Here is a 26,519-nt window from a genome sequence, read left to right as displayed (position 1 = left end):
TATAAGCGCGGAGTGGTTACTACGGTAGGCTACTATGCAATGTGTTGATTGAATCTTAGTTCAGCACCATGGACAGCACCGCGATTGGTGGATTCGGCACTATGTTGGGGCGATTCAGCACCACAGCCCTGGACAGCAATACATGAGAGAGGATGTATGCACCAAGGGGCAGACCGGCCATCCAGCATTTCTTGAAAATGCCAGATGGTCTGGTCCATTTTTTTGCCAGGTGGGCGGGTCTAACTTTTTTGTTGTTTCGCAAAATGATAATTATCTTGCTAATAATGGGGGCCTCAAGGAAGAAAATGGGCCAGTGTGTTAGAAATTCCTGGGCCAATTTATGGTCCCAGTCCATCACTGTGTTGTTGTGGCTTCACAGACAGAAAGCCTAGACTCTTTGAATTTGGGGTGACTCGAGAAACCCTGGAGATTCTCAAGGAACCATTGCAGTCAATGGGTTAATTTTTGCACCATTGGTTAGTTGAGGGGTTCTTGGAGGAACCTTTTCAATGTTTCCTGGAGGAACCTTTTTGCTGGCACATGCAAAGCACTGATTATAAATCCATATATACTATTATTTCATCATTGGATTTGTTGTGCTGCCAGACTCAGAAGAAAATGGAAATTTGTGACTTTTGGTGATGGCTTTATGCGATAGCTAGCAACTTGTAAACAATAACCCATTCCTATTTGAGTACTATTTTAATAGCAATGTTGAATAATACAACATTGTCTGTCAAGCCAATTGTATTATATGACTGTAGCCTCCTGTTTTAATTCCGAAAAGTTTATTGTGATGGTAATGACGTTTGTTTATGATGATAATTATTAGGTGTTGGCTTAGGTCACCAGTTAGCTACAGTATCTTCAACCTAGCCTACACTCTTAAAAATGCTTGGTTGTTTGTATGACCTATCTGGGTTGCAGGCATTGTTTCACTTAGTTGGGTTGTTTTCTTTAAAAAGAGCCAGGTTGGGTGGTTGATGCTGGGTTATTGATGCTGTATTATTAACCCTGCATTCATAACCAAGTGGGAAGGTGGTATTTACCACAAACGACTGGGAAACATCAACTTGAACGCCCCTCCAACTGGTCATCACTAGTGGGAAACTGACCTTTGACATCACCTACTAAGGAAATTACCTTGAAAACAGCATTTTCGGCAAGCAATCTATTATACCGTTTTTTTTAACATTAGAATTTGTTTGCAAGCATGATAGCTGTACTTTTAGTGTATGGTTGACACAGCTTGTTTTCCATTAGCCAATCGTTGTATATCATCACGTTCAAAGCACGTGAATGCATCCAAATTGTATTTACTACTTCACAACTGGAAATTGCCACCTTCCCACTTGGATATAAACACAGCATAATATATGACTCAGCGGGTCAGATGAGAAGAATGGGGGTGTTGCTTAGTAAGGGCGTGGCAGTCACATAATTATGTTTGGCCACCCGTGAGAGTAAATTCCTTCCTGTTAATCTTTCTGTTGTATTGTCATCTCATGTTAAGGTTGAACACTGATATTTTTGTAGCATCAATGAGGCTTACAGACATGTATGAGTTCCTCAAGAGCCTATGCAAATCCCAATGTTGGATTTGTTACCACTTTATTACTATATAAAGAAGTTATTGCATTTGGATGACTGTCAATGCTCTATATGTAGTCAGCATTGTTAATATTAGATTATGTAATATGCATAAACATTCAAAGAAAATAGACATTTCTATTGTACGAACTTTCAACTTCATATGATAAACAGAAATGACATTTACTCTTACCCGTAGCCAAAAATAACTACCTGAAAGCTGTGCTTCTAGTATTCTGATAGGCTGCTGCTGCTGCAATATTTTATTAAAAAGGTAAAACATTTAACTTTTCCCATCACAAAAAGGTTCCTGTTTGAACCTTTACATAGGCAGCCCAGTATCAGCATATAAACGTCAATCTGTGACATTTTTGCGAAAATATATGCATCATGTCACAGGGGTTCCTCGAGGAACCTTTGTGACCGGAAAAGGTTCCCCCCTGAGTGGCAATTTACCGATTCGCAAAAGGTTCTTCCAGGCTCCTTCACTTCTAAGAGTGTTGGCTTTAGCTCAGCGGGATTGAAAAGTCTTGTTGGGCCCAGGAGACCCGGGGTCTAAACTCAGCCGGCCACATGCAGTTCTTGCCGCTTTTCCAACATTTTCACTCCAGACTTCACAAACACTGCAGCCATTGCCAACCAATTGAAGATAATAATTGCAGAACTTCCTGATACAGTATGTGTGTTGTATAATTCGTTTGAGTTTAATTAGCTACAGTCTCTCAGAGGGACTGGCTACTGAAAAAGCAACTTGTTTGGCTAATGTTACACCCGCTCCACTTCTTTCAGCTAATGTAGGCTGACATATTACATCCCTTCCAATGGATTTTTTTTCATTCACTTTTGCCATTTTGTATTTGTAACACTCCTGTCCCATTTTAAAGTTTCTTGTTGCAGCAAACTGAAATTATAGTTATTACTGAACTCCCTGTCTGCTCTCGCCTGTCATTGTATCATTGTAATTGCTTCTGTTGAAGTGTTTTCTCGCAGGTATTTCTTCAGCATTTCTTTCTTGTCCCCAAAATGCTTAGCCTTGTCCCAGATCTATTTATGCCATCTTGCCAACTCCCCCTTGTCATTGTAATTGCCAAACACCAGGCTACTTAATGCCTCCCTTACCTCAAATACCCTTTATAGACTGGCGTGTTGTCATATCACAAAGCTATCTGACTCTGAATGGTGGCAGAGATTTCCTGTAAAGATATTGGCAAAGTCAGGTATTGTGTGAGTTCATAGACAGCCGTTCAGCCATGTCACATAGTTGATTCTGAAAGGGGGAGGTGGCACAGTGCTATAGGCAAAGTCAGGTCTGGCTGTAGGGCATGCGGATAATTGCTCCGAAAAGCTAGTGGCCATCTTGTCCCCACCCTCACCCTCACCCTGGCCCTGGCATGGAGACAAGAGTGTGTGGCACCGATGAGCAGACCATCTGTTGTCAGTCACTCATCACTTTTCCTTTTAACTTCCTCTATCCACCCGCACCGGAATTCACAGGAATACCTTTTTTTCCCTCCCCTTTTGAAACTTAAGTCAGAGTTATGTAAGAGGACTGCCAAAACCAGGTGCTTTATCACTGTGAGCCCAGACACCGCAGTCTCTATGGAAACCGTGTCTTCTGAAAAAACGATGCAAGGGTGGCCCGGAAGGAAGGAAGAATACAGCCCAGTTATCCCCAAAGACACACTGCACCACCACTATCCGTTTAAAAACAGCCGTTCATCTTTAGGTTTCTTTCAACAGAACCCTCCCGTACTATCCCCGTACTATCCTGTACCATCCAGTACCATCCTGTATCCTCCTGTATCCTCTTGAGTCCTCCTCTGATAACACTGGGGTTTTATCCAAAAGGGCAGCTATTCCCTATGTAGTGCACTACTTTTAACCAGGGCCATATGTGCCCTGGTTAAAAAAAAAGAAACTATTCAGACCCCTTGACTTTTTCCACATTTTGTTACATTACAGCCTCATTCTAAAATGGATTAAATCGTTTTTTTCCTCATGAATATACACACAATACCCCATAATGACAAAGCAAAAAACGTTTTTTTATACATTTTTGCAAATGTATTACAAATAAAAAACGGAAATATCACATTCACATAAGTATTCAGACCCTTTAATTCAGTACTTTGAAGCACCTTTGGCAGCGATAACAGCATCAAGTCTTCTTGGGTATGACGCTACAAGCTTGGCAGACCTGTATTTGGGGAGTTTCTCCCATTCTTTTCTGCAGATCCTCTAAAGCTCTGTTTGGTTGGATGGGGAGCGTTGCTGCACAGCTATTTTGAGGTCTCTCCAGAGATGTTAAATCGGGTTGAAGTCCAGGCTCTTGCAGAGTTGCAGACACACATTCAGAGACTTGTCCTGAAGCCACTCCTGCGTTGTCTTGGCTGTGTGCTTAGGGTCGTTGTCCGGTTGGAAGGTGAACCTTCTCCCCAGTCTGAGGTCCCGAGCACTCTGAAGCAGGTATTCATCAAGGATCTCTCTGTACTTTACTCCGTTCATTTTTGCCTCGATCCTGACCCTTCTGCCAGTCCCTGCCGCCGAAAAACATCCCCACAGCATGATGCTGCCAACACCATGCTTCATCGCTTGACATTCAGGCCAGAGAGTTCAATCTTGGTTTCATCTGACCAGAAAATCTTGTTTCTCATAGTCTGAGAGTCTTTAGGTGCCTTTTGGCAAACTCCAAGTGGGCTGTCATGTGCCTTTTACAGAGGAGTGGCTTCCGACTGGCCAATCGACCATAAAGGCCTGATTGGTGGAATGCTGCAGAGATGGTTGTCCTTCTGGAAGTGTTTCCCATCTCAACAGAGGAACTCTAGAGCTATGTCAGAGAGACCATCGGGTTCTTGGTCACCTCCCTGACCAAGGCCCTTCTCCCCTGATTGTTCAATTTGGCTGGGCGGCCAGCTCTAGGAAGAGTCTAGGTGGTTCCAAACTTCTTCCATTTAAGAATGATGGAGGCTACTATGTTCTTGGGGACATTCAATGCTTCAGAAATGTTTTGATACCCTTCCCCAGATCTGTGCCTCGACACAACCCTGTCTCGGAGCTCTACGGACGATTCCTTCGACCTCATGGCTTGGTTTTTGCTCTGACTGTCAACTGTGGGACCTTATATAGACAGTGCCTTTCCTAATCATGTCCAATCAATTGAATTTACCACAGGTGGACTTCAATCAAGTTGTAGAAACATCTCAAGGATGATCAATGGACAGGATGCACCTGTCCTGAAACAGGATGCACCTGAGCTCAATTATCGAGTCTCATAGCAAAGGGTCTGAATACTTATGTAAATTAGGTATTTCTGTTTTTATTTTTTATACAATTGCAAACATTTCTAAAAAACTGTTTTCACTTTGTCATTATGGGGTATTGTGTGTAGATTGCTGAGGATTACATTTTATTTAATACATTTTAGAATAAGGCTGTAATGTAACAAACATTTTGAAAAAGTCAAGGGGTCTGAATACTTTCCGAAGGCAATGTACATGTATGTGATGGCCAGAAACATGACTGCCATTTGAAGTCTCTGGTGTTAAGTGACTCCACAGGGAGTTGACTCCTACTGGGCAACACAATCTGGCCGACTTAGCAGTAGCCTACACAATAAGTATTATACACACGCTGCTCTGTACTGTTTCATGGGTGGGAATTACAATTGATTTGCAGTACACATAAATTTAGCTATATTAGCTGTAACATAAGAGGTGGATGCTATATAAGGTACACCTGTATGATGTAGGTCTATAGATGGACAGTGAAAATACAGTTGTTCTGCCCTTTGATGATAAGGAGTCAATACAACAGCATAAGTTCCATTTGTATGTACAGTATACTTTCTGCCTACCCCTGGGTCATATTCGTTAGTGCAAAATGTAGCAAAGCGTTTTGAAACGGAAAATGAAAATGAGTGTTTCTTATTGGACAAGATCAAGATAGTCCCTCCATGTTTCAGTCCATTTGCTTCCTTTTGGGGTCTAGTGAATATGACCCTGGTGTGTGGAGTGATAGGAGTGATTACATGTGGCTGAGTGCTCCAGAAGAGGAAATGGAAGCATGCACAGCTGAACTCTGGGGGATGTATTCTTGAACCGATACCCATTCCGGAGGTTACTGCTTATTGACATGTATTATATATGAATATAGTGTTTGTATTAGTGTATTGATAGAGAGCAATTCTGGGATTTAATAGTACTGCATTTGAAATATCTTCAAATACTTTGAGCATTTGCCTTGGCATGCCAGATGGGTATGATACTTGGTTCTATGCATAGAGTATATGTGATATTGTGGTTGCTATACTAGATGTACTAAATACTATGCACAGTGAGGTAGGTGTTCTCTGCTTCCTGATGGGGTCAGCACTAATAGGACTGGGATGAGTGCCTGGGCCGGGGGAAGCCAGGGTGATGCTGCGATTCCCAGTGGGTTCACTTAGAATTGGAATCCCTCCCTGCAAAAGAAGCCCACAGAGCCACAGGCTGGTGTGACTCACTCACCCAGCTCTCAATGTGAACAGGAGGAGAGGAGCTGCTTCTTATGACACTACACCTACCAAACCCTGTAGAAGGAGTGTGGGATGTGTGTGTGTGGGTGGAGAGAGTGTGAGAGAGAGAGTGAGAGAGAGAGAGAAAGCAAGAGAGAGAGAAGTATGCTGTGTGTATGTTTTTGACAGATAAAATATGCAGCATATTTCTTGTCATTATAATGACAAATTCCTCTTTCCCCAGATCTGTCAATGTCGAGGTCCTTCACCCACACAGGCATGCAGTGAGCCGCCCATGTGTGTTACAGAGTGAGGGTGCACTGTGATCGTCGCAGCTTGCCCCTGGTAAGGACCCCGTGGCAAGCGTCCGGCCGGCCCAGGCCACACCTCCCACACCCAGAACATGTACGGCAGCGCCAGAGCGGTCGGCCACATCGAGAGCAGCCCTGCACGGTCCCCGCGCCTGCCTAGGTCCCCCAGGCTGGGCCACCGGAGGGCCAACAGTGGGGGCGGGGGCGGTGGAGGGGGCAAGACGCTCTCCATGGAGAACATCCAGTCACTGAACGCTGCCTACGCCACATCCGGGCCCATGTACCTAAGCGACCACGAGGGAGTGGGCTCAACCGCCACCTACCCTAAGGGCACCATGACGCTGGGGCGCGCCTCCAACCGGGCCATGTACGGGGGCCGCGTCACGGCCATGGGCAGCAGCCCCAACATCGCCTCGGTGGGGCTGGGCCACCACGCTGACCTGCTGTCCTACAGCGACCTGGGCTCCCTGTCCATGCTGCAGCACCACCACCACCACCCTCAGGGGGTGTCGTCGGCCCTGTTGCGGCAAGCTGTGAGAGGCAGTGGGGGGGAGCTCCTGGAGATGCAGGCCACACTCCGGGACATGCAGCGGGAGAACGATCTGCTGAGGAGAGAGCTGGACCTGAAGGACAGCAAGCTGGGCTCGTCCACCAACAGCATCAAGAGCTTCTGGAGCCCCGAGCTGAAGAAGGAGAGGATGATACGCAAGGAGGAGGCGGCGCGCACCTCCGTCCTCAAGGAGCAAATGAGGGTGACTCACGAGGAGAACCAGGTTAGAACACAACATGTTTTCTCCCCTCGTCTCCCCTATGCTGCTACTTGATTTTCAAAATACAGAAATATAGCCGGTATGATAGAAAACGCAGCATCATACTGGCTGTATTTCTGTATTTTGAACGTTATATACACTACATGACCAAAAGTATGTGGACACCTGCTCGTCAAACATCTCATTCCATAATCATGAGCTTTAATGTGGAGTTGGTCCCCCCTTTTCTGCTGTAACAGCCTCCACTCTTCTGGGAAGACTTTCCACTAGATGTTAGAATATTGCTGCGGGGACTTCCACTCAGCCACAAGAGCACTAGTGAGCCTGACACACAGTCAGCATTCCAATTCATCCCAAAGGCGTGGAGGCCAGTCAAGTTCTTCCACACTGATCTCGACAAACCATTTCTGTGTGGACCTCGCTTTGTGCACGGGGGCATTGTCATCATGAAACAGGAAAGGGCTTTCCTCAAACTGTTGCCACAAAATTGGAAGCACATGATCATCTAGAATGTCATTGTATGCTGTAGCATTACAATTTACATTCACTGGAACTAAGGGGCCTAGCCCAAACCATGAAAACAGCCCCAGACCATTATTCCTCCTCCACCAAACTTTACAGTTGGCACTATGCATTGGGGCAGGTAGTGTTCTCCTGGCATTTGCCAAACCCAGATTAATCCGTCGGACTGCCAGATGGTGAAGCGGGATTCATCAGAGTCCAATGGCGGCGAGCTTTACACCACTCCAGCCGACCCTTGGTATTCCGTATGATGATCTTAGGCTTGTGTGCGGCTACTCGGCCATGGAAACCCATTTCACGAAGCTCCCGACGAACAGTTCTTGTGCTGACGTTCCAAAGGCAGACGATTTTTACGCGCTTCACCATTTGGCGCCGTTCTGTGAGCTTGTGTGGCCTACCACTTAGCGGCTGAGCCGTTGTTGCTCCTAGATGTTTCCACAACAACAGCGCTTACAGTTGACCGGGGTAGCTCTAGCAGGGCAGAAATTTGACGAACTGACTTGTTGGAAAGGTGGCATCCTATAACGGAAAGTCACTGAGCTCTTCAGTAAGGCCATTCTACTGTCAATGTTTGTCTATGTAGATTGCATGGCTGTGTGCTCGATTTTATACACCTGTCAGCAATGGGTGTGGCTGAAAATAGCCAAATCCACTAATTTGAAGCCGTGTCCACATACTTTTGTATATGTAGTGTATCTTGAAAAATGGATTATTGACACACAAAACATTTTGGGACAATATCATCAATGGTCTATTGAAACAAATACCAAAAGATTTTGGGTGGAGTTTTCCTGTCCGCTTCTAGTCAATCTCCCTTTTACAACTCACACAGACATATGTCTCCTCTCTCTCTATCTCTCTCCCTTCCGGTCACAATCTCTCACTGTTCTCCCTCCTGTCTCGTCACTCTAACTATTCTATTTTCCTCCCAAGGTACTGTCTCCACTCCCTGACGTCGAAGAACTATCCCACTGTCATGTTTGTTTAATACATTTGGAAAGCTTTTTGGAAAGAGGTGTTGGTGGTCATAAATGTTTCGTCATCCACTCGTACTCTACCTCCGTTTCTAATAGTCCCCAGAATGAATAGGAGAGGGGGAGGGATGGAGGAATGAGGGATGGAGGAAGAGAGGGAGGTTGAAAAGAGTACCGTAAGAAGCGTACATGAAATATTCATGTGAATATAAAAAATAAAAATAAATCGTTATTCAGTACAACTTCGCAACTCTCCCGTCTTAGCGCAGCACACCGCACAGTGTATAAACTGTATTAACACAACAAATTCCGCCCTTTGTAAAAGCGTAATGCTTACCCTGGTTTATCACTTAGGTGGCTTGTTTAGATTGTGTCCACGAGTGATATGTGAATATTACAACAACAATATTACAACAAGTGATTTGACAACAAGTGGCTACAGAAAGGCCAGAGGTGATTTCAGGGCTATGGCCACCTCAGTGGTGGTTGGTGGGCGAAGATATAGGAAGACATGCTGATTGTAATGGAATGAATGGAACAGTATCGAACACATGGTTTCTTTTCCATACATTCCATTCCAGCCATTACAATGAGCCTGTCCCCCTGTATCTTTGCCCACAAGCCATCACTGGGCCACAGGTCGATCCTGTTCGGGCTATGTCCACAGTCACACGCAATTTCATTTTGTTTCTGTGCCTTTCCCCTGCGTCTCTGTTTGTTAGTTGTAAGGGGGTGGAGTGAGCGGCCTAGTTAAATCACTCACACGTCTCCAGTCTCCAGTCTGCAGGAGGTTCAGGGCCTGGAGAGGAATGTCAAGGACAAAGCACTGTCTGAGAGTCTCTCTCTCTCTGTCTCTCCCCATCTGCCCTTCTCCCTCTCAATCTATTTATCTTACTCTCACTCGCTCTGTCTTTCATTTTCTCTTCCTGTCTAGCCCTATCTATCTCCCTCCCATTCTCTTCTGTCTCCGTGTCCGTCGCTCTCTCCCTCTCTCTCTCTCTCTTGCCCCCCCCTCTCTTTCTCTCTCTCTCTCTCCCTCTCTTTCTCTCTCTCTCTCTCTCTCTCTCTCTACCACTCTATATCGCCCCTTCCCCTCTCCCTCTTAATTTTCTCTGTGTCCTGCAGGGCACCATATGGGATTTCTCTGACATACATTATCAAATGAAGGTTGATTAGATGGAAATAGATAGATCTGTATACCTAATTAGGCAGGCAAAGCTAGATGGTAATTACATAATATCTACCATACCGGATAGGATGTCTTGTCTTGATACAGTGCTTTGAGGATGGACGTGGTGACCTTGTCAGTATGGCATTAAAATGAAAGTGGACAAGGGAGGCACACTTGTATGCTGTATAGATTTAACTCATACATACGGCACAGTATAAGATGAATAGGGTCCATTATGGTAGAAGTTAGGCTTACATACAATGTGTGATGTATAGTTAAACATTAGTAACATCCACAATGTGTGACGTGTAGTGTGTGTGTGTGTGTGTGATGTGTAGTGTGTGTGTGTGATGTATAGTGTGTGTGTGTGTGTGTGATGTATAGTGTGTGTGTGTGATGTATAGTGTGTGTGTGTGTGTGTGTGTGTGTGTGTGTGTGTGTGTGTGTGTGTGTGTGTGTGTGTGTGTGTGTGTGTGTGTGTGATGTATATTGTGTGTGTGATGTATAGTGTGTGTGTGTGTGTGTGTGATGTATAGTGTGTGTGTGTGATGTATAGCGTGTGTGTGTGATATATAGTGTGTTTGTGTGTGTGATGTATAGTGTGTGCGTGTGATGTATAGCGTGTGTGTGTGATGTATAGTATGTTTGTGATGTATAGCGTGTGTGTGTGATGTATAGTGTGTTTGTGTGTGTGATGTATAGTTGAACATGAGGCCCACCTATAGTATCTGACATACAGTGATGTGTAGGACCCCAGTGAAGTCCGCAGGAGGCTGCTGAAGGGAGAACGGCAATAATATTGTCCGGTATGGAGCAAATAGAATGGCTTCAAACACTTGGAAACCATTACAGCCATTTCTATGAGTCCGTTCTCCCCAATTAAGAAGCCACCAACCTCCACGGCAGAATTTGACGTTCATCCAGGTTCCCAGAACGTCGGGAGATGACGTGAATAATGGCCACTTGGAGCAAAAAAGACTCAAAACTAGTGCCTTGCAGCCAGAGCTCGGGCTTAGACCAATCCGCCATCCCTGTCCATAACATTCTAGCAAGCCGCGAGCATACATTGCTAGGCACTCGTTATTATATATTTTTAATCTAAACCTTAGCCTTTAACTTAACCAGTCAAGTGCTTTCTGTTTTATACAATGGGTGGGTCTAATCCTGGATGCTGATTGGTTAAAACCACGTTCCAGCCGGTGTCTATTCCACAAGTTATGATGTTGAAATGCCTATTCACTATTTCATCTGACTGTGCAATCCACTGTCCCATCAGCCCAGCCAGCCAATTTATAAACTTGATCTCCACTTTAAAAAGCATCTAGACATTTCTTTTAGTCTGGCGTTTGGTTTTCAACATCGGAGATTTGTATTAACCTTGCTGTCTGTCTCTCCGACATTTGTAACATTGTTTCAATGTTGAAATTCGATCTCCAGCTGTCCCATAGTAATGAACGTGTCGGGAGTTGGGATGAGACAGACAGGCAGGCAGCATGAATCAGCATCATTTTATTGGATATATACAAAGAAATGTCAATAGAAAACCCCAAAATGCAGCTAGTTTTCTGTCATTCCAGCTTCAATTTGAAGTGATTGTGTTAGCTGTGTAGTTGGCTAGCTCCTCTGAACAGTGTCCTGGCGAGAGAGCAAATGTTCTATGCCAGTCGATATCGCGAATCATTAGCTCATTGTTTGTGGATGTTTACAGATGAAAACATCTGAAACAAACGCAAAGGCAGCAACTTTTCTGTTATTCTGGCTGCAGTGTTTGACGTGACGCTGTTAGCCGAAGATGGCTAGCTAGCAAGCAAGGGATAAGAACGTTGCTAGCCATCATAGTAACGGAACATTTAGAACAAACGTCTGGGTCACGGTTCTGGCAACTGAACCGATAGAATGAACAACCAGCCGGCTTGGGTAGCAACCCTAGATTTCTGTCGGGACTATATCTTATGGAAGGATGAGGTAGTATAAATAAATTAATCAAAATAAGATGTTTAATGAAAATATGTAAATCATTACTTGAATATGTTGGTAACCCGTTGTATAAAAGTGATCATGCCCATGAAGCCAGTGTTTGGAGGGTATATTTGCCATACCAGAACAACGCCCGTGCCAATATATCCTCCAAACACCAGCTTCTCGGGCATTATCACATACTAGTGAGGCCCACCTGGTCTTGTCTGTGGTCAGTCAGTCAGTTAAACGGCACCTTATTCCCTATGAAGTGCACTACTTTAAAAATGGCCCATAGGCCTCTGGTCAAAAGTAGTGCACTATGTAGGGAATAGTTTGCCATTTGGGACGTAGCCCTGGGTGACCACATTTAAAATACCCAAATGTGGGGAGAATTGATGATTTTACGGGACAGCTTACATACATCTCTTGTGAAGCACCCCCTCCACCACACAAATATCTCCTCTCTTTACCGAACAAGCTAATTGAAGTGCTCCGATAGGCTATTCTTTTGCCTTACGACAAATTTGTGATGCAGAAATGAGAGACCAATGTGTTTTCTGATAATCTGGGAATCTTTGGCCAAGGAAACATTTCTGGTTGGTCTCAGGGAAGGTAGAACAGTTAGGAAGGGAGACTTTGAAAACTGGATTGAATGAAGTAGCAGCAAACATGTCGAATGAGCAATGAGCATGGACAGCCACACAAGTTTGACGAAATCACCTTATATCTTTCAGTCTAATACGGCTATTTACTTACTTTTGTATATCTCTTCGTCAGAAGCACGCTTTTTGTGAGTAGTTAACTGTCCTCTCCAAGTTTAGCTGAAATTTAGCCCGAAAGGATTTTACAAATGTGATTGGTTGCGATATGACATTGGCCTACGTCTCGTCTTGCCCTGCACAGAATATCAGATCTCAACAATGATTGGAGAAGTGCTTAACCTCCCCAGTACCACATTCTTATGATATATATCTTGTCAAAAGTGCAAGATGACTGAAAAACAAACAGGTTGGAATGTCTAACTGAAATACGGGACATATCAACCTTTTTTGTAAATGAATGGTGTTTGAATTTGTTGATCAAATGCAGGACATGATTATTTGGTTGCGGGACAAAGGGACAAAGGGACAAAGGGCCCGCACAATCCAGGACATGTGGTCACCCTAGACGCAGTGTGTGTCATAGTGAGCTCCTCTGACGCTCTCTCCTAGCGGCCAACAGGTCCCTCCCTCATCATTACTTACAGACAGGATACAGCCACACAGGCTCAAGGTTACAGCAGGACGCTGTCTGCCTGTCTGGCTGGGGCTCCAACCTGTGTGTTTGTGTGTGTGTGTGAATGAGCGTGCTAGTGCGTGCCTTGTGCCCAAATGAGTTTGCGTTTCTGTACCCATTTAGTTTAACCTCTAGTGTTGTGTGATTGTCTTGTGTGTGTGTGTGTGTGTGTGTGTGTGTGTGTGTGTGTGTGTGTGTGTGTGTGTGTGTGTGTGTGTGTGTAGGTTGAGATTGAAACTGAAGGAAGTCTCTTTGTGCTGTTCAGTGGAGCCAGGAGAGTCTGCAGTGCCCTGGCTCAGTGGCTCCACGGTTCTCTGGAGCTGTGCCACGCTGCCACGCTGCCTGGGGGAGAGATACCCAACATCCTGGCCTGATGGTATCACCACCCTCCATCCTCAGTCTGGGATCACTAGAGGGGAACTGGAGGGGAGAGTGGGTAGGGGGGTAGTTGAAGATCTTTTCATTTGACCCACCCAAGTATAAGAGGACCATGCCTGCGTCCCAAATGGCACCCTATTGCCTACCTAGTGCACTACTTTTGACCCCAGGGCCCTATGGTGAGAGGGGAAAGTCCCGCTGCACCTTCCATAGAGAATGTGAAGAGAATGGAACATCAGGTTTGGTCTGTGTGACTGAGTAACATGAGAGAAGAAATACAGTGTGTGGGGACAGGAGTCCATTTTGATTCTCTGCCTTGCCCTCACGACAGTCAGGTCTTGCTCTGATTGCTGTGAATGATATCTCCCTCCCTAGAGGCAGAATAAGCCTACATGAATAAATGTGCGTTTGGCTAATACAAAGCAGCTGTGTCTTGCCACTCTAGCTCTTACTGTAATTGCTCACTTGTATCTCGATTCACAGGGGTGTCGTCGGGGAGTCATTTTGGCATAGCTAGGGCGTTGTGAGGCAAACACCCACCCAGACACACGTGCACGCGTATGTGCATAGGAGGAATGCACATGCACAGGAACACGCCCACACACACGCACAGAGTACGTTTACATGCACACTAATAATTGGATATTAAAATTAGATTATGGCAGTAGGCAGATTATGTAATAGACACGTAAACACCATACTCTGCTTATCGTAATCAGTGTACGGTCATAATTGTAAGTAAGCACGCGTCGATTTAAACACCTGGTTTTCTGAGCAATCTTTTGAATTATTAGGACATGTACACGCCCTCATCCGCAATCCGGCGGTGCATTTGATCTGCTCGTGTGCCAGCGCCAGCCGAGCGACTTCTCTCTTTAGCGCGCGTGAAGTGTGTTCGGAACAACTGAATGTATGCGTCTTAGAAGTCGTTTTCACAGACTAATTGTATATGTCCTGACCCCAAAACAATATGTTCGCTGTGGTAGAACGTTTATTTTCAATGCAGTTTTTCTGCCATAAGGTAGCCGGATTTCAGATATGTCCATGTAAACAGCATTATTAGGGAAATTGTTCTTGCAAATTATGTGCATGTTTTCATCAAGACTGTCCACAATAGTTGTGTTATTGTGTGCATGTAACTGCGCTCACACACGCACCAATCCGATGGTTCTGGAGAGGGGAAGGTTTCCTCACCCCAAATAATGATAGGCTTGTTGAGCCTCTGACTGAAGAGAAAATTACCTTATTAATTATGAAGTATTCATTTCTGACCCGTCTGTGTCTAGCTCAGTCTGTCTACTCTGGCAGCAGCCCACTGCAATCGCCCCAGGTGCCTACAGCCACTATTAGCCGAAGCAAATATCCGTCTGTCACGGCCGTTGTAAGGAGGAGACCAAGGCGCAGCGTTGTAAGCGTACATTCTTCTTTGTTATAAGAACGAACACTGAACAAAATAACAAAACGAACCGTGAAGCTAATATGAGTAGTGCAGACATGCAACTAAACATAGAACAAGAACCCACACACACCAAAGGGAAAATGGCTACCTAAATATGATCCCCAATCAGAGACAACGATAAACAGCTGCCTCTGATTGGGAACCATATCAGGCCACCATAGACATACAAATCACCTAGACCTACAAAAACCCCTAGACAATACAAAAACGAACGTACCCACCCTAGTCACACCCTGACCTAACCGAAATATAAAGAAAACAGAGATATCTCAGGTCAGGGCGTGACACCGACATTATTTATATACTGAAAATATAGCAAGTGTGTTCTCTCTTGCGTGACAGTTTTAGGGGAGAAAAGCCACTTAAACGACTCACAATTAGCCTACGTCTGTTTCTTTGAACTGCTAGTTTTCTACTAACGGTATCTTATCATTAAAACATGCAGTTGGATGATGGTCTTAGCTGACCTGAACGCACTGCTATTGTAGCTGCCTTGGTCACGGCATTTTGAACACTGACCACTGTGATCGTTGTTTAGCATCGGCTTGGTTGACTGTCATCCAGTTGAGTTGAGCACGCTGTCAAACACTGCCATCCCGACTCATAACGGTGTGTGCGTGTTTTTGCGTGCGCGTGTGAATGTATGAGTATGCGATGTGATAGCTGGGCTGGAGGCTGCTCTCGGCCTTAGCGTGTGATATCCGACTGAGTCAGGAGCAGTCAAAAATCATCCCCACAATCCCCGAAAATGGAGGCACATCCCCATATCACTGCTGTGTTTATGCTCAGACACGCCACAGAGACGCAGTTTCCACAGGTGTGAGATTGTTGGTTCCTGCTAAACAGCCATATACACAGACATGAACAGCCACATGCTTTCAAAACCGTCCACTAGGGGCAACAATGAGTGCTATTACCATCAAGTAGGCTTGGGTTTTGCTAGGGCGTTATGGACGGGGGTGGTGGATGGTCGTAATCCCATGACTGGATCAAAAGGTTGTGTGTTCGATCACAGTTGTGTACATTATTTGGGTTTTAACCCTATCCAAAACCTTAATCCTTACCTTAACCATTTGGAATGAGTGCCAAAACTTCACCCCTAACTTAGAAATGTGATGTTTGGAGAAATTGAATGATATAGAGCAGCAGGAGCAACAAAAACCCAATTTGGAGCAACTTTAAAATGTTATGTTTGGGGAATGTGGATGAACGTCTAATTCTGCAGTGAAACTGTGAGAGCTTGTTGGTTTTCTCACTCCTGTTGGGAGTTCTGCATTCTAATGGCCAGCCAGCCCCCTAGCTCAGCCTCAGAGCTCCTTAGATCCAAACAGCCTGCATCCTCCTCCCAGGCTGTGAGAATGTGTATCTGTATGTGTGTGTGTGTGTGTGTTTGTGTGTATGTGGGAGCAGGTTGGTGACAAATGTGTTGCTGTGCCCACTGTTTGCTTGGGAAATATTATGTGGCCAATTTCTCTCTGAGCTTTAGAGGAGAGGCCTTATTAGAGTAACATATTGGCCCCATATCACAGACAGGGTTTTAGTCTAGATCAGAGGAGTGGAAGATGGATGGAGGAGTGGAGGGGAGGGGATGAGTGGAGGGGAGGGGATGAGTGGAGAGGAGGGGATCAGTGGAGAGGAGGGGAGGGGATGAGTGGAGAGGAGGGGATCAGTGGAGAGGAGGGGATGGGATGAGTGGAGAGGAGGGGAGGGGAAAAAGTTGACAGTTCACTAAGGATGATATATGAGAAGAGTGGAAATAGGGAGAGAGAGAGAGGGAGAACGGAATGAGAGATATACGAGATAAATAGGCTAGATATATAGACTGGATATAACAGCAGATTAGTCCAAGCAGGCCAGATCAGCTTGTGTTAGGTGTACAGCATCTCCTTGTCCATCTATCCAGTCAGTATAGCTGAGACATGAGACAATTGGACTGAACAGTACATTCCTAGAGCCAGTAATCCCGGTCTGGGATTATCAATCCTGGAGCGGCGCTCGGCGTTCCCAGAGCTCCCTGCCTTAACGAGGTGGAGTGGAGCTGTCAGTGTGTTCCTGGATGGTAACGTTCCCTGGTGTCCGGTCCGACGCTCCAGTCGGCTCCTAGCGAATGATCAGCCAGCCGTCGCCACAGCAACGCGTGTCATGGCTTTTAGGCTAATTCAGCCATTTGTGTGTATATAAAATTTGTCATCTCACTGATTACAGATATCTAGTTTTAGTCAGTTTCTTTGAACTGAGCCAAGGCAGGGAAATTACTTGTATTTTTGATTCCTTCCGCTGGTGAGGATTATACTGCTGAGTAGAAGTCAAGTGTTAAGCATGAATAGCTATGTGGAAGCAGATGACTGTGTCTTTTACCTGATCCTCAAAGGCCTCTGCTTCATCACACAAACATACACACACACACACACACACACACACACACACACACACACACACACACACACACACACACACACACACACACACACACACACACACACACACACACACACACACACACACACACACACACTCCTCACATCAATGACGTAAGTGAGGTGGGAGCCGAGCGCTCGCTATAGGTGTCGAGGGATGTGTGAGTGAGATGATGATTTTACACTTAGTGCGAGGGAGAGATATTAGTGTTTGTGTGTGCATTCGTGTAGTATGACAGTGTGTGTGTGTATGTGTGTATGTGCGTTTGTGTAGTATGACAAACGGTTAACCCGGTCTGCCCAGAAATGGAGTATAGATGATGGCCATGTCATGTAGCGTCATTTTTCTGCTACAGTATATCTAGGACAGGAGTCTTCAACCTTTTCTAGCATGAGAGCTACTTTTTTTAAAAAATCAACATGTCGCGAGCTACTCGTTTTTTTTCTAGCTTTCAAACGGGCACATTCTTCTCCTCTCCCCTTCAACTCTTCCCGGGTCCTTAGAGTACAAGAGGAAGTAGTGCACTATGTTTTCTGTCAATATACCTTGTCAAATAACACTTAACAAGCAACAAAAGAATTCTGTTTGATATTTCCCCAAATGTTTTCTCTGTTTTACTCTTCCTGGTTTTTCGATTGTTTTTGTTTTTCACTCTCAAAATTACAACTGTGAGTGGAAAAACAACGGAATTGGATGTTCTGAGTCCATGTCAATGGTTAAATCACATCAGAAGTTCTGGAAGAAAACTAACACATCATTTTTTTGGGTGTAATATCCCTTTAGTTGCGAATCTGGCCCTTTAATTGTCTAGTGAGTGAGGCATGTGCCGTCTAATGGTCCAGTCGAGCGATGGTTCTGTACTGCTGCTGCTCATTTCATGGTAACAATGCAAATAACGAATAATAGATACAAATTATATACTTCTGCCAGGTAAGCCTACTTTGCAGTTAACATTTAATTGAGAAGGTTTTGGGGGAAAGTATTACTGTCAACCCACAAGACTGTTATCACATAAACTGGCTACACACACAGTGATAGACAAATGCGTGCACCACACAGAGGGACAGGGGCCATATTGCTGAAAATGAATGGGCAGATATTGTGTTATGTATATCTTTTTAATCCAATAGTGGCTAATCAGGGGTGGGATAATGACAATGTTAGATACTAGTCGGGAGCTTGCATTGTCGGATACTTGTGAGATTTGTTTATGACAGTTTGCGATGGAACACGTGAAACATTGCATATACCTTCGGAATTGTTTGGCGAGCTACTCATAGGTGGGCTGCGAGCTACTGGTATCTCGCCATCGACCTGTTGGAGACCCCTGATCTAGGACATTTAGGCCACTATCCCTTCAGTGTGAGTCCAACACTCAGATTCCGAAAGGGATGCACATTTTTGTTTTTGCCATTGCACACCTGATTCAAACCAAAGGCTTGGGGATGAGTTGATTAATTGAATCAGGTGTGTTAGTGCTAGGGCAAGAACAAAAATGTGCACCACTTTGGGGCCCCTGGACCAGGATTGAGAAACACTGTCCTGCATTATGGTTTAGGTATATATGGTTAGATTACTTGTTAGAGATTACTGCATGGTCGGAACTAAAAGCACAAGCCTTTCGCTACACTCGCATTAACATTTTAGTCATTTAGCAGACGCTCTTATCCAGAGCGACTTACAGTAGAGTGCATACATTTTATTAAATGTTTTACATACTGAGACAAGGATATCCCTACCGGCCAAACCCTCCCTAACCCGGACGACGCTATGCCAATTGTGCGTCGCCCCACGGACCTCCCGGTTGCGACAGAGCCTGGGCGCAAACCCAGCCCAGCCTAGGCGCGAACCCAGAGACTCTGGTGGCGCAGCTAGCACTGCGATGCAGTGCCCTAGACCACTGCGCCACCCGGGAGGTCATCTGCTAACCATGTGTATGTGACAAATACAATTTGATTTGATTTGAGAACAAGTACATACCAGAGAGCATATATTGGAGAGGGAGAGAAGGAGGAGAAGGAGAGGCAGAGGGAGAGAGAAACAGAGAGTGAGAAAGAGAGAGAGTAAGAGAGAAAGGGGGAGACTATAGTATTCAAATACTTACAGTACAGTACATCGGAAGTCGGAAGTATACATGCACTTAGGTTGGAGTCATTAAAACTCGTTTTTCAACCACTCCACAAATTTCTTGTTAACAAACTATAGTTTTGGCAAGTCGGTTAGGACATCTACTTTGTGCATGACACAAGTAATTTTTCCAACAATTGTTTACAGATTATTTCACTTATATCACAATTCCAGTGGGTCAGAAGTTTACATACACTAAATTGACTGTGCCTTTAAACAGCTTGGATAATTCCAGAAAATGATGTCATGGCTTTAGAAGCTTCTGATAGGCTAATTGACATAATTTGAGTCAATTGGAGGTGTACCTGTGGATGTATTTCAAGTCCTACCTTCAAACGCAGTGTCTCTTTCCTTGACATCATGGGAAAATCAAAAGAAAATCAGCCAAGACCTCAAAAAAACAATTGGAGACCTCTACAAGTCTGGTTCATCCTTGGGAGCAATTTCTAAATGCCTGAAGGTACCACGTTCATCTGTACAAACAATAGTATGCAAGTACAAACACCATGGGACCACGCAGCTGTCATACCGCTCAGGAAGGAAATGCGTTCTGTCTCCTAGAGATTAACGTACTTTGGTGCGAAAAGTGCAAATCAATCCCAGAACAACAGCAAAGGACCTTGTGAAGGTGCTGGAGGAAACGGGTACAAAAGTATCTATATCCACAGTAAAACGAGTCCTATATCGACATAACCTGAAAGACCACTCAGCAAGGAAGAAGCCACTGCTCCAAAATCACCATAAAAAAACCAGACTACGGTTTGCAACTGCACATGGGGACAAAGATCGTACTTTTTGGAGAAATGTCCTCTGGTCTGATGAAACAAAAATAGAACTGTTTGGCCATAATGACCATTGTTATGTTTGGAGGAAAAAGGGGGATGCTTGCAAGCCGAAGAACACCATTCCAAACATGAAGCATGGGGGTGGCAGCATCATGTTGTTGGGGTGCTTTACTGCAGGAGGGACTGCACTTCACAAAATAGATGTCATCATGAGGAAGGAAAATTATGTGGATATATTGAAGCAACATCTCAAGACATCAGTCAGGAAGTTAAAGCTTGGTTGCAAATGGGTCTTCCAAATGGACAATGACCCCAAGCATAATTCCAAAGTTGTGGCAAAATGGCTTAAGGACAACAAAGTCAAGGTATTGGAGTGGCAATCACAAAGCCCTGACCTCAATCCCATAGTAAATTTGTGGGCAGAACTGAAAAAGCATGTGCAATCAAGGAGGTCTACAAACCTGACTCCGTTACACCAGCTCTGTCAGGAGGAATGGGCCAACATTTACCCAACTTATTGTGGGAAGCATGTGGAAGGCTACCAGAAACGTTTGACCCAAGTTAAACAATTTAAAGGCAATGCTACCAAATACTAATTGAGTGTATGTTAACTTCTGACCCACTGGCAATGTGATGAAAGAAATGAAAGCTGAAATAAATAATTTTCTCTACTATTATTCTGACATTTCACATTCTTAAAATAAAGTGGTGATCCTAACAGACCTAAGACAGGGAAGTTTTCCTAGGATTAAATATCAGCAATATCAGCAATGAAAAACTGAGTTTAAATGTATTTGGCCAGGGTGTATGTAAACTTCCGACTTCAACTGTATCTTTCGTACTTCCCTTGCCTTCACTCTTCTGTGCCTCCACTATCTCAGTACCCTTTATGTCATTCAACATTTCTTCTCTCCTCAGCTCTCCCTCACTTCACTATCTCCTCTTCCCCATTCCACTGCCATTCCCTGTTGGCCAACTCAGGCTGAATGATTATTCATGCAATGCTTGCATGGCAGGGTTGATAGTGGGTGTGAAACACACATGCATGCACACGCACACACGCACACACACACACTGCTGTGAGCGGTTTATTTGTGTTTCTCTCTGACTCAGCGCTTTAGCTCCAGTCCATGTGTCAGATATGAACAGAGGGAGAACACAGACACACACACACTACCCCCCCACACACTCTCAGGGGGACGCAGCTGCTACCGCCTCTGCTGCCTGGCACAACCATGTCAGTGTGTTTATGTGTGTCTGCCCCCTTAGCCCATGTGCAAACGCTAACCAATCATTTACACTCCGTTGTCAATTATGCGCAATCATCAGCCGTTTTTAAGTAGAAATTCTAGCAAAAACACATTTTATGGGTGGCCCCAGTAGGAATCGAACCCACAACCCTTCTGTTGCAAGCACCATGCTCCACCAACTGAGACATAGTAAGGTGTTTGTTGATATGCCTCCTCCCTGTCCCTTGCTCCTTGGGGTATTTATGAGAGGTATGGACAGCCAATATTACTCCCTGACCCCAGGAGATGGAGTGTGTTGTGTTCATCAGACCTCAGAATCTCCCTCACAGACTTTTCTGCAGTGAAACAGAAGCCCTCTCTGGAGACTGACAGCCTCCCCCTTCAGCCTACCCCCAAACCTTCCCATTCAACCCCCCCCCCCACAGCCTTCTCCCTCCCCCAATATCTGCTGAGTCACGACTGACAGGCCAGGGCCCCTGTGGGTAATCAAAAGAGGACCATTGCACCCTCCCAGAAGCTTGGCTGGTACGTAAAACCTGCAAATCCAGACAAATAACAGGTGTAATGGGTCTGCACTCAAAAGTATGTTGCATAATGCACACTTCATTCTTTTTTTTGTGTGTGTGATTTTCCCTGCATCAGGTATAGCGTACACAGACATTTCGGCTTTGCATCCTGCTTCAGTGTGTAGGTACACATTTTCATTCAAAACAGCATATGTAGGGAACACAGATGAGCAACCGATGGTTGTATTGAAGTTGGCCCCGAGATAGAGCCCGGAGTAGAGAGGAGGATGTGGACAGGAGAGGAGGATTGGGATAGGAGAGGAGGATGGGGACAGGAGAGGAGAATGGGGATAGGAGAGGAGGATGGGAACAGGAGAGGAGGATGGGGACAGGAGAGGAGAATGGGGATAGGAGAGGAGGATGGGAACAGGAGAGGAGGATGGGGACAGGAGAGGAGAATGGGGATAGGAGAGGAGGATGGGAACAGGAGAGGAGGATGGGAACAGGAGAGGAGGATGGGGATAGGAGAGGAGGATGGGGATAGGAGAGGAGGATGAGGACAGGAGAGGAGGATGGAGATAGGAGAGGAGGATGAGGACAGGAGAGGAAGATTGGGACAGGAGAGGAAGATGGGGACATGAGAGGAGTATGGGGATAGGAGAGGAAGATGGGGATAGGAGAGTAGGATGGGGATAGGAGAGGAGGATGGGGATAGGGATAGGAGAGGAGGATGGGGATAGGAGAGGAGGATGGGGGCAGGAGAGGAGGATGGGGGCAGGAGAGGAGGATGGGGATAGGAGAGGAGGATGGCAACAGGAGAGGAGGATGGGGATAGGAGAGGAGGATGGGGATAGGAGAGGAGGATGGGGCAGAAGAAGAGGATGGGGATAGGAGAGGAGTATAGTTGCAGGAGAGGAGGATGGGGACAGGAGAGGAGGATGGGGACAGGAGAGGAGAATGGGGACAGGAGAGGAAGATGGGGATAGGAGAGGAGGATGGGGACAGAAGAGGAGGGTGGGGCCAGGAGAGGAGGATGGGGACAGGAGAGGAAGATGGGGATAGGAGAGGAGGATGGGGACAGAAGAGGAGGATGGGGACAGGAGAGGAGCATGGGGATAGGAGAGGAGGATGGGGGGAGGAGTGGAGGGTAGGATGGGGGAGGAGAGGAAGGGGGGATGGGGGAGGAGAGGAGGGGAAGGGAAGGAGAGGATGGGTGGAGTAGAGGAGTGTAGGATAGGATGATGAAAGGAGGAGAGAATGGGTATAGGAAGGGAGGATGAGGAGAGAAGAGGAGGGGAGGATGGGGAGGAAAGGAGGGGAGGTTGTGTATGGGAAGGGATGATGGGGAGAGGAGAGGATGTTCGTTTTAACCCTGTGTGTAACCTTAATTATGAAACATGGTTTATTGGACCGCATCCTCCAATTCTGTTCCAACAGGTCAGAATATTGATCATGAGGGAGAAAGATAAGTAAAGAGAGCTAGAGAGCTAGAGAGACAAAGAGCAAGAGAGAATGATATAGAATGAAATAAGAAATGACAAAGTGGAGGGAGGGAGGGAGGGAGGTAGGGAAGGATAGAGAGAGAGGGAGGGAGGGATAGAGAGAGAGAAAGATAAATGTGCAATGGCCCTGCTGAACCCCCTGACAGAGAGAAATATAATCTCTTCTGGCTTTCTGTGTTTCTGTGTAGTTGTGGGTGTTTATTTGAGAATTTCTGTGTGTGAGTCTGTACTTGTGTGGTAGGAGAATCATGACTGTGTGTACGGAGGAGGTCTGAGTCTTTGAGTGTTCAGGTGGATGATTGATTTGCATGGGAGTGCTGTTCATCCAATATAGTATGTGAATGTGTAGTCCATTGTTCAGCTTGCGTTCGTAACAGCCTGTGGTATAATGCATAGTCAGATAAAGCAAATGGTCACAGACAGTTATACTGTACAGTCATAAGTGATGCACATAATGTGTGTGTGTGTTTGTGTACGTGTGTGTGTGCGTGTGCGGGTCATAGATTATGATTCACATAGCTGCTGCAGTGACTCCAGGCTTTGTTGCTTCGCTGCAAGGCCACAACTTCATCAACCTCTTTCCCCCACTAATACATCATGTTACTGACTAGCTGGGAATATTAATATGAATAAAAAAACGTCATAAATCAGGAGAAATTAATTTCAACTCAGCGAGTGAGTGTTACTTACCATGCATTCGGAAAGCATTCAGACCCATTCACTTTTTTCACATTTTGTTACGTTACAGCCTTATTCTAAAATGTATAAACTTTTTTATTTTTCCTCTACAATCTACACACAAACCCCCATAATGACAAAGCAAAAACAGGTTTTTAGAAATTTAGAAAATGTATTAAAAATAAAAAACTGAAATATCACATTTACATATGTATTCAGACCCTTTACTCAGTACTTTGTTGAAGCACCTTAGGAAGCGATTACAGCCTCAAGTCTTCTTGGGTATGACGCTACAAGGTCGGCAAACCTGTATTTGGGGAATTTCTCCCATTCTCTGCAGATCCTCTCAAGCTCTGTCAGGTTGGATGGGGAGCGTCGCTGCACAGCTATTTTCAGGTCTCTCCAGAGATGTTTGATCGGGTTTATGTCCGGGCTTTTTGCTGGGCCACTCGAACATTCAGAGACTTGTCCCAAAGCCACTCCTGCGTTGTCTTGGCTGTGTGCTTAGGGTCTTTGTCTTGTTGGAAGGTGAATCTTCACCCCAGTCTGAGGTCCTGAGCACTCTGGAGCAGGTTTTCATCAAGGATCTCTCTGTACTTTGCTCCGTTCATCTGTCCCTCGATCGTGACTAGTCTCCCATACCTGCGGCTGAAAAACATCCCCACAGCATGATGCTGCCACCACCATGCTTCACTGTAGGGATGGGGCCAGGTTTTCTCCAGACGTGACGCTTGGCATTCAGGCCTGAAAGTTCAATCTTGGAGTCCTTTAGGCAAACTCCAAGTGGGCTGTCAAGTGCCATTTACTGAGAAGTGGCTTCCGTCTGGCCACTCTACCATAAAGGCCTGATTGGTGGAGTGTTGCAAAGATGGTTGTCCTTCTGGAAGGTTCTCCCATCTCCACAGAGGAACTCTGGAGCTCTGTCAGAGTGACCATTGGGTTCATGATTACCTCCATGTCCAAGGCCCTTCTCTCCTGATTGCTCAGGCCAGCTCTAGGAAGAGTCTTGGTGGTTCCAAACTTCTTCCATTTAAGAATGATGGAGGCCACTGTGTTCTTGGGGACATTCAATGCAGCAGAAATGTTTTTGTACCCTTCCCCAGATCTGTGCATCGACACAATCCTGTCTCGGAGCTCTACGGACAATTCCTTCGACTTCATGGCTTGGTTTTTGCTCTGACATGCACTGTCAACTGTGGGACCTTATATAGACAGGTGTTAGCCTTTCCAAATCATGTCCAATCAATTGAATTTACCACAGGTGGACTCCAATCGAACTGTAGAAATCTCAAGGATGATCAATAGAAACCGGATGCACTTGAGCTTAATTTTGAGTCTCATAGCAAAAGGTCTGAATATTTATGTAAATCATGTATTTCTGTTTTTTATTTTGTATACATTTGCAAATTTTTCTGAAACAATTTTTGCTTTGTCATTGTAGAGTACTGTGTGTAAATTGATGAGGAAAATATATAATTTAATCTAATTTAGAATAAGGCTGTAATCGTGCAAAATGTGGAAAAAGTCAAGGGGTCTGATTACTTTCCGAAGGCACTGTAGTTAATAACATGCAGCATTTTGATATGTTGGATATTCAATGGATGATTGTTCAGCACATGACTGATGTATAAACATGAATCTTATTTAGCACTCTCTCCACATATTTACTTTGATTGTCCCCTTTAATTGGCGTTTTTGCAACAATATGGAATCCATATTACGTCTATTATGGTGTCCGCTGCCTTGTGTGTTTGTGTATCAATGTTCGAAAGAGAGAAAAAATGACATAGGGAGAGAGAGAGAGGGAGGAAAAGAGGGTGAGAGAGATTGAGGGAGATAAAGAGAGTGAGTAAGAGAGGATGGTAGAACGCAGGGTGAGCGTGTGCGAATGTGGTTTTGTGAGCATGAGTAAAGATTTGAGAGGCTTTAAGTGGTTTGAGCGTACTGGCCCAAAAAGACTGTGATGCTTACATAAGTGAGTGTTGCCCAATGCAGTGGAAGTAAGAGGCACAGGCACAGTCCAGTAGAGACAGACTAAGAGACAGCACTCTGCTAGAGTGATCACTGCCCTCTGCTGGGCGGAAGAACACATTACCACAGCACAGGATATAGGGGCTGTTGCCCAGACACAGATTAAGCCTAGCCCTGGATTTAAAAGCACTTTCATCGAGCTTTCTTTTAATCCAGGGCTAGGCTAAATCTTTTACCCGGAAACCGTGCCCCATAGTACCACACCTATTCTTTATAAATCACAGTACTGTGTAATGATTCACCTGGAGTGTGATTACTAGTGTTAATTTGCAATGCCTTGTATGTATTCCAGACTGGAATATGTTCTGGGATTCATCCAAT

At 45.2% G+C, this 26,519-nt stretch overlaps 1 protein-coding gene across 2 annotated transcripts in view; it reads left to right on the top strand.

Annotated features, from left to right (window-relative positions):
• Nucleotides 1-6,485: 6,485 nt before the first annotated feature.
• The window catches only part of erc2 (ELKS/RAB6-interacting/CAST family member 2), a 60,657-nt gene continuing 40,623 nt past the window's right edge, over nt 6,486-26,519 (top strand). For both annotated transcript variants that reach the window (XM_038971004.1, XM_038970997.1), the window contains exon 1: nt 6,486-7,166. In XM_038971004.1, coding sequence (XP_038826932.1) covers nt 6,486-7,166 — 681 coding nt within the window. The remainder of the gene's footprint in view (nt 7,167-26,519) is intronic.

Source organism: Salvelinus namaycush, chromosome 2, assembly GCF_016432855.1.
Source record: "Salvelinus namaycush isolate Seneca chromosome 2, SaNama_1.0, whole genome shotgun sequence".
NCBI classification, from domain to species: domain Eukaryota; kingdom Metazoa; phylum Chordata; class Actinopteri; order Salmoniformes; family Salmonidae; genus Salvelinus; species Salvelinus namaycush.
The sequence above is the reverse complement of the archived record's forward strand: the minus strand, read 5'-3'. Positions and strand labels throughout refer to the sequence as shown.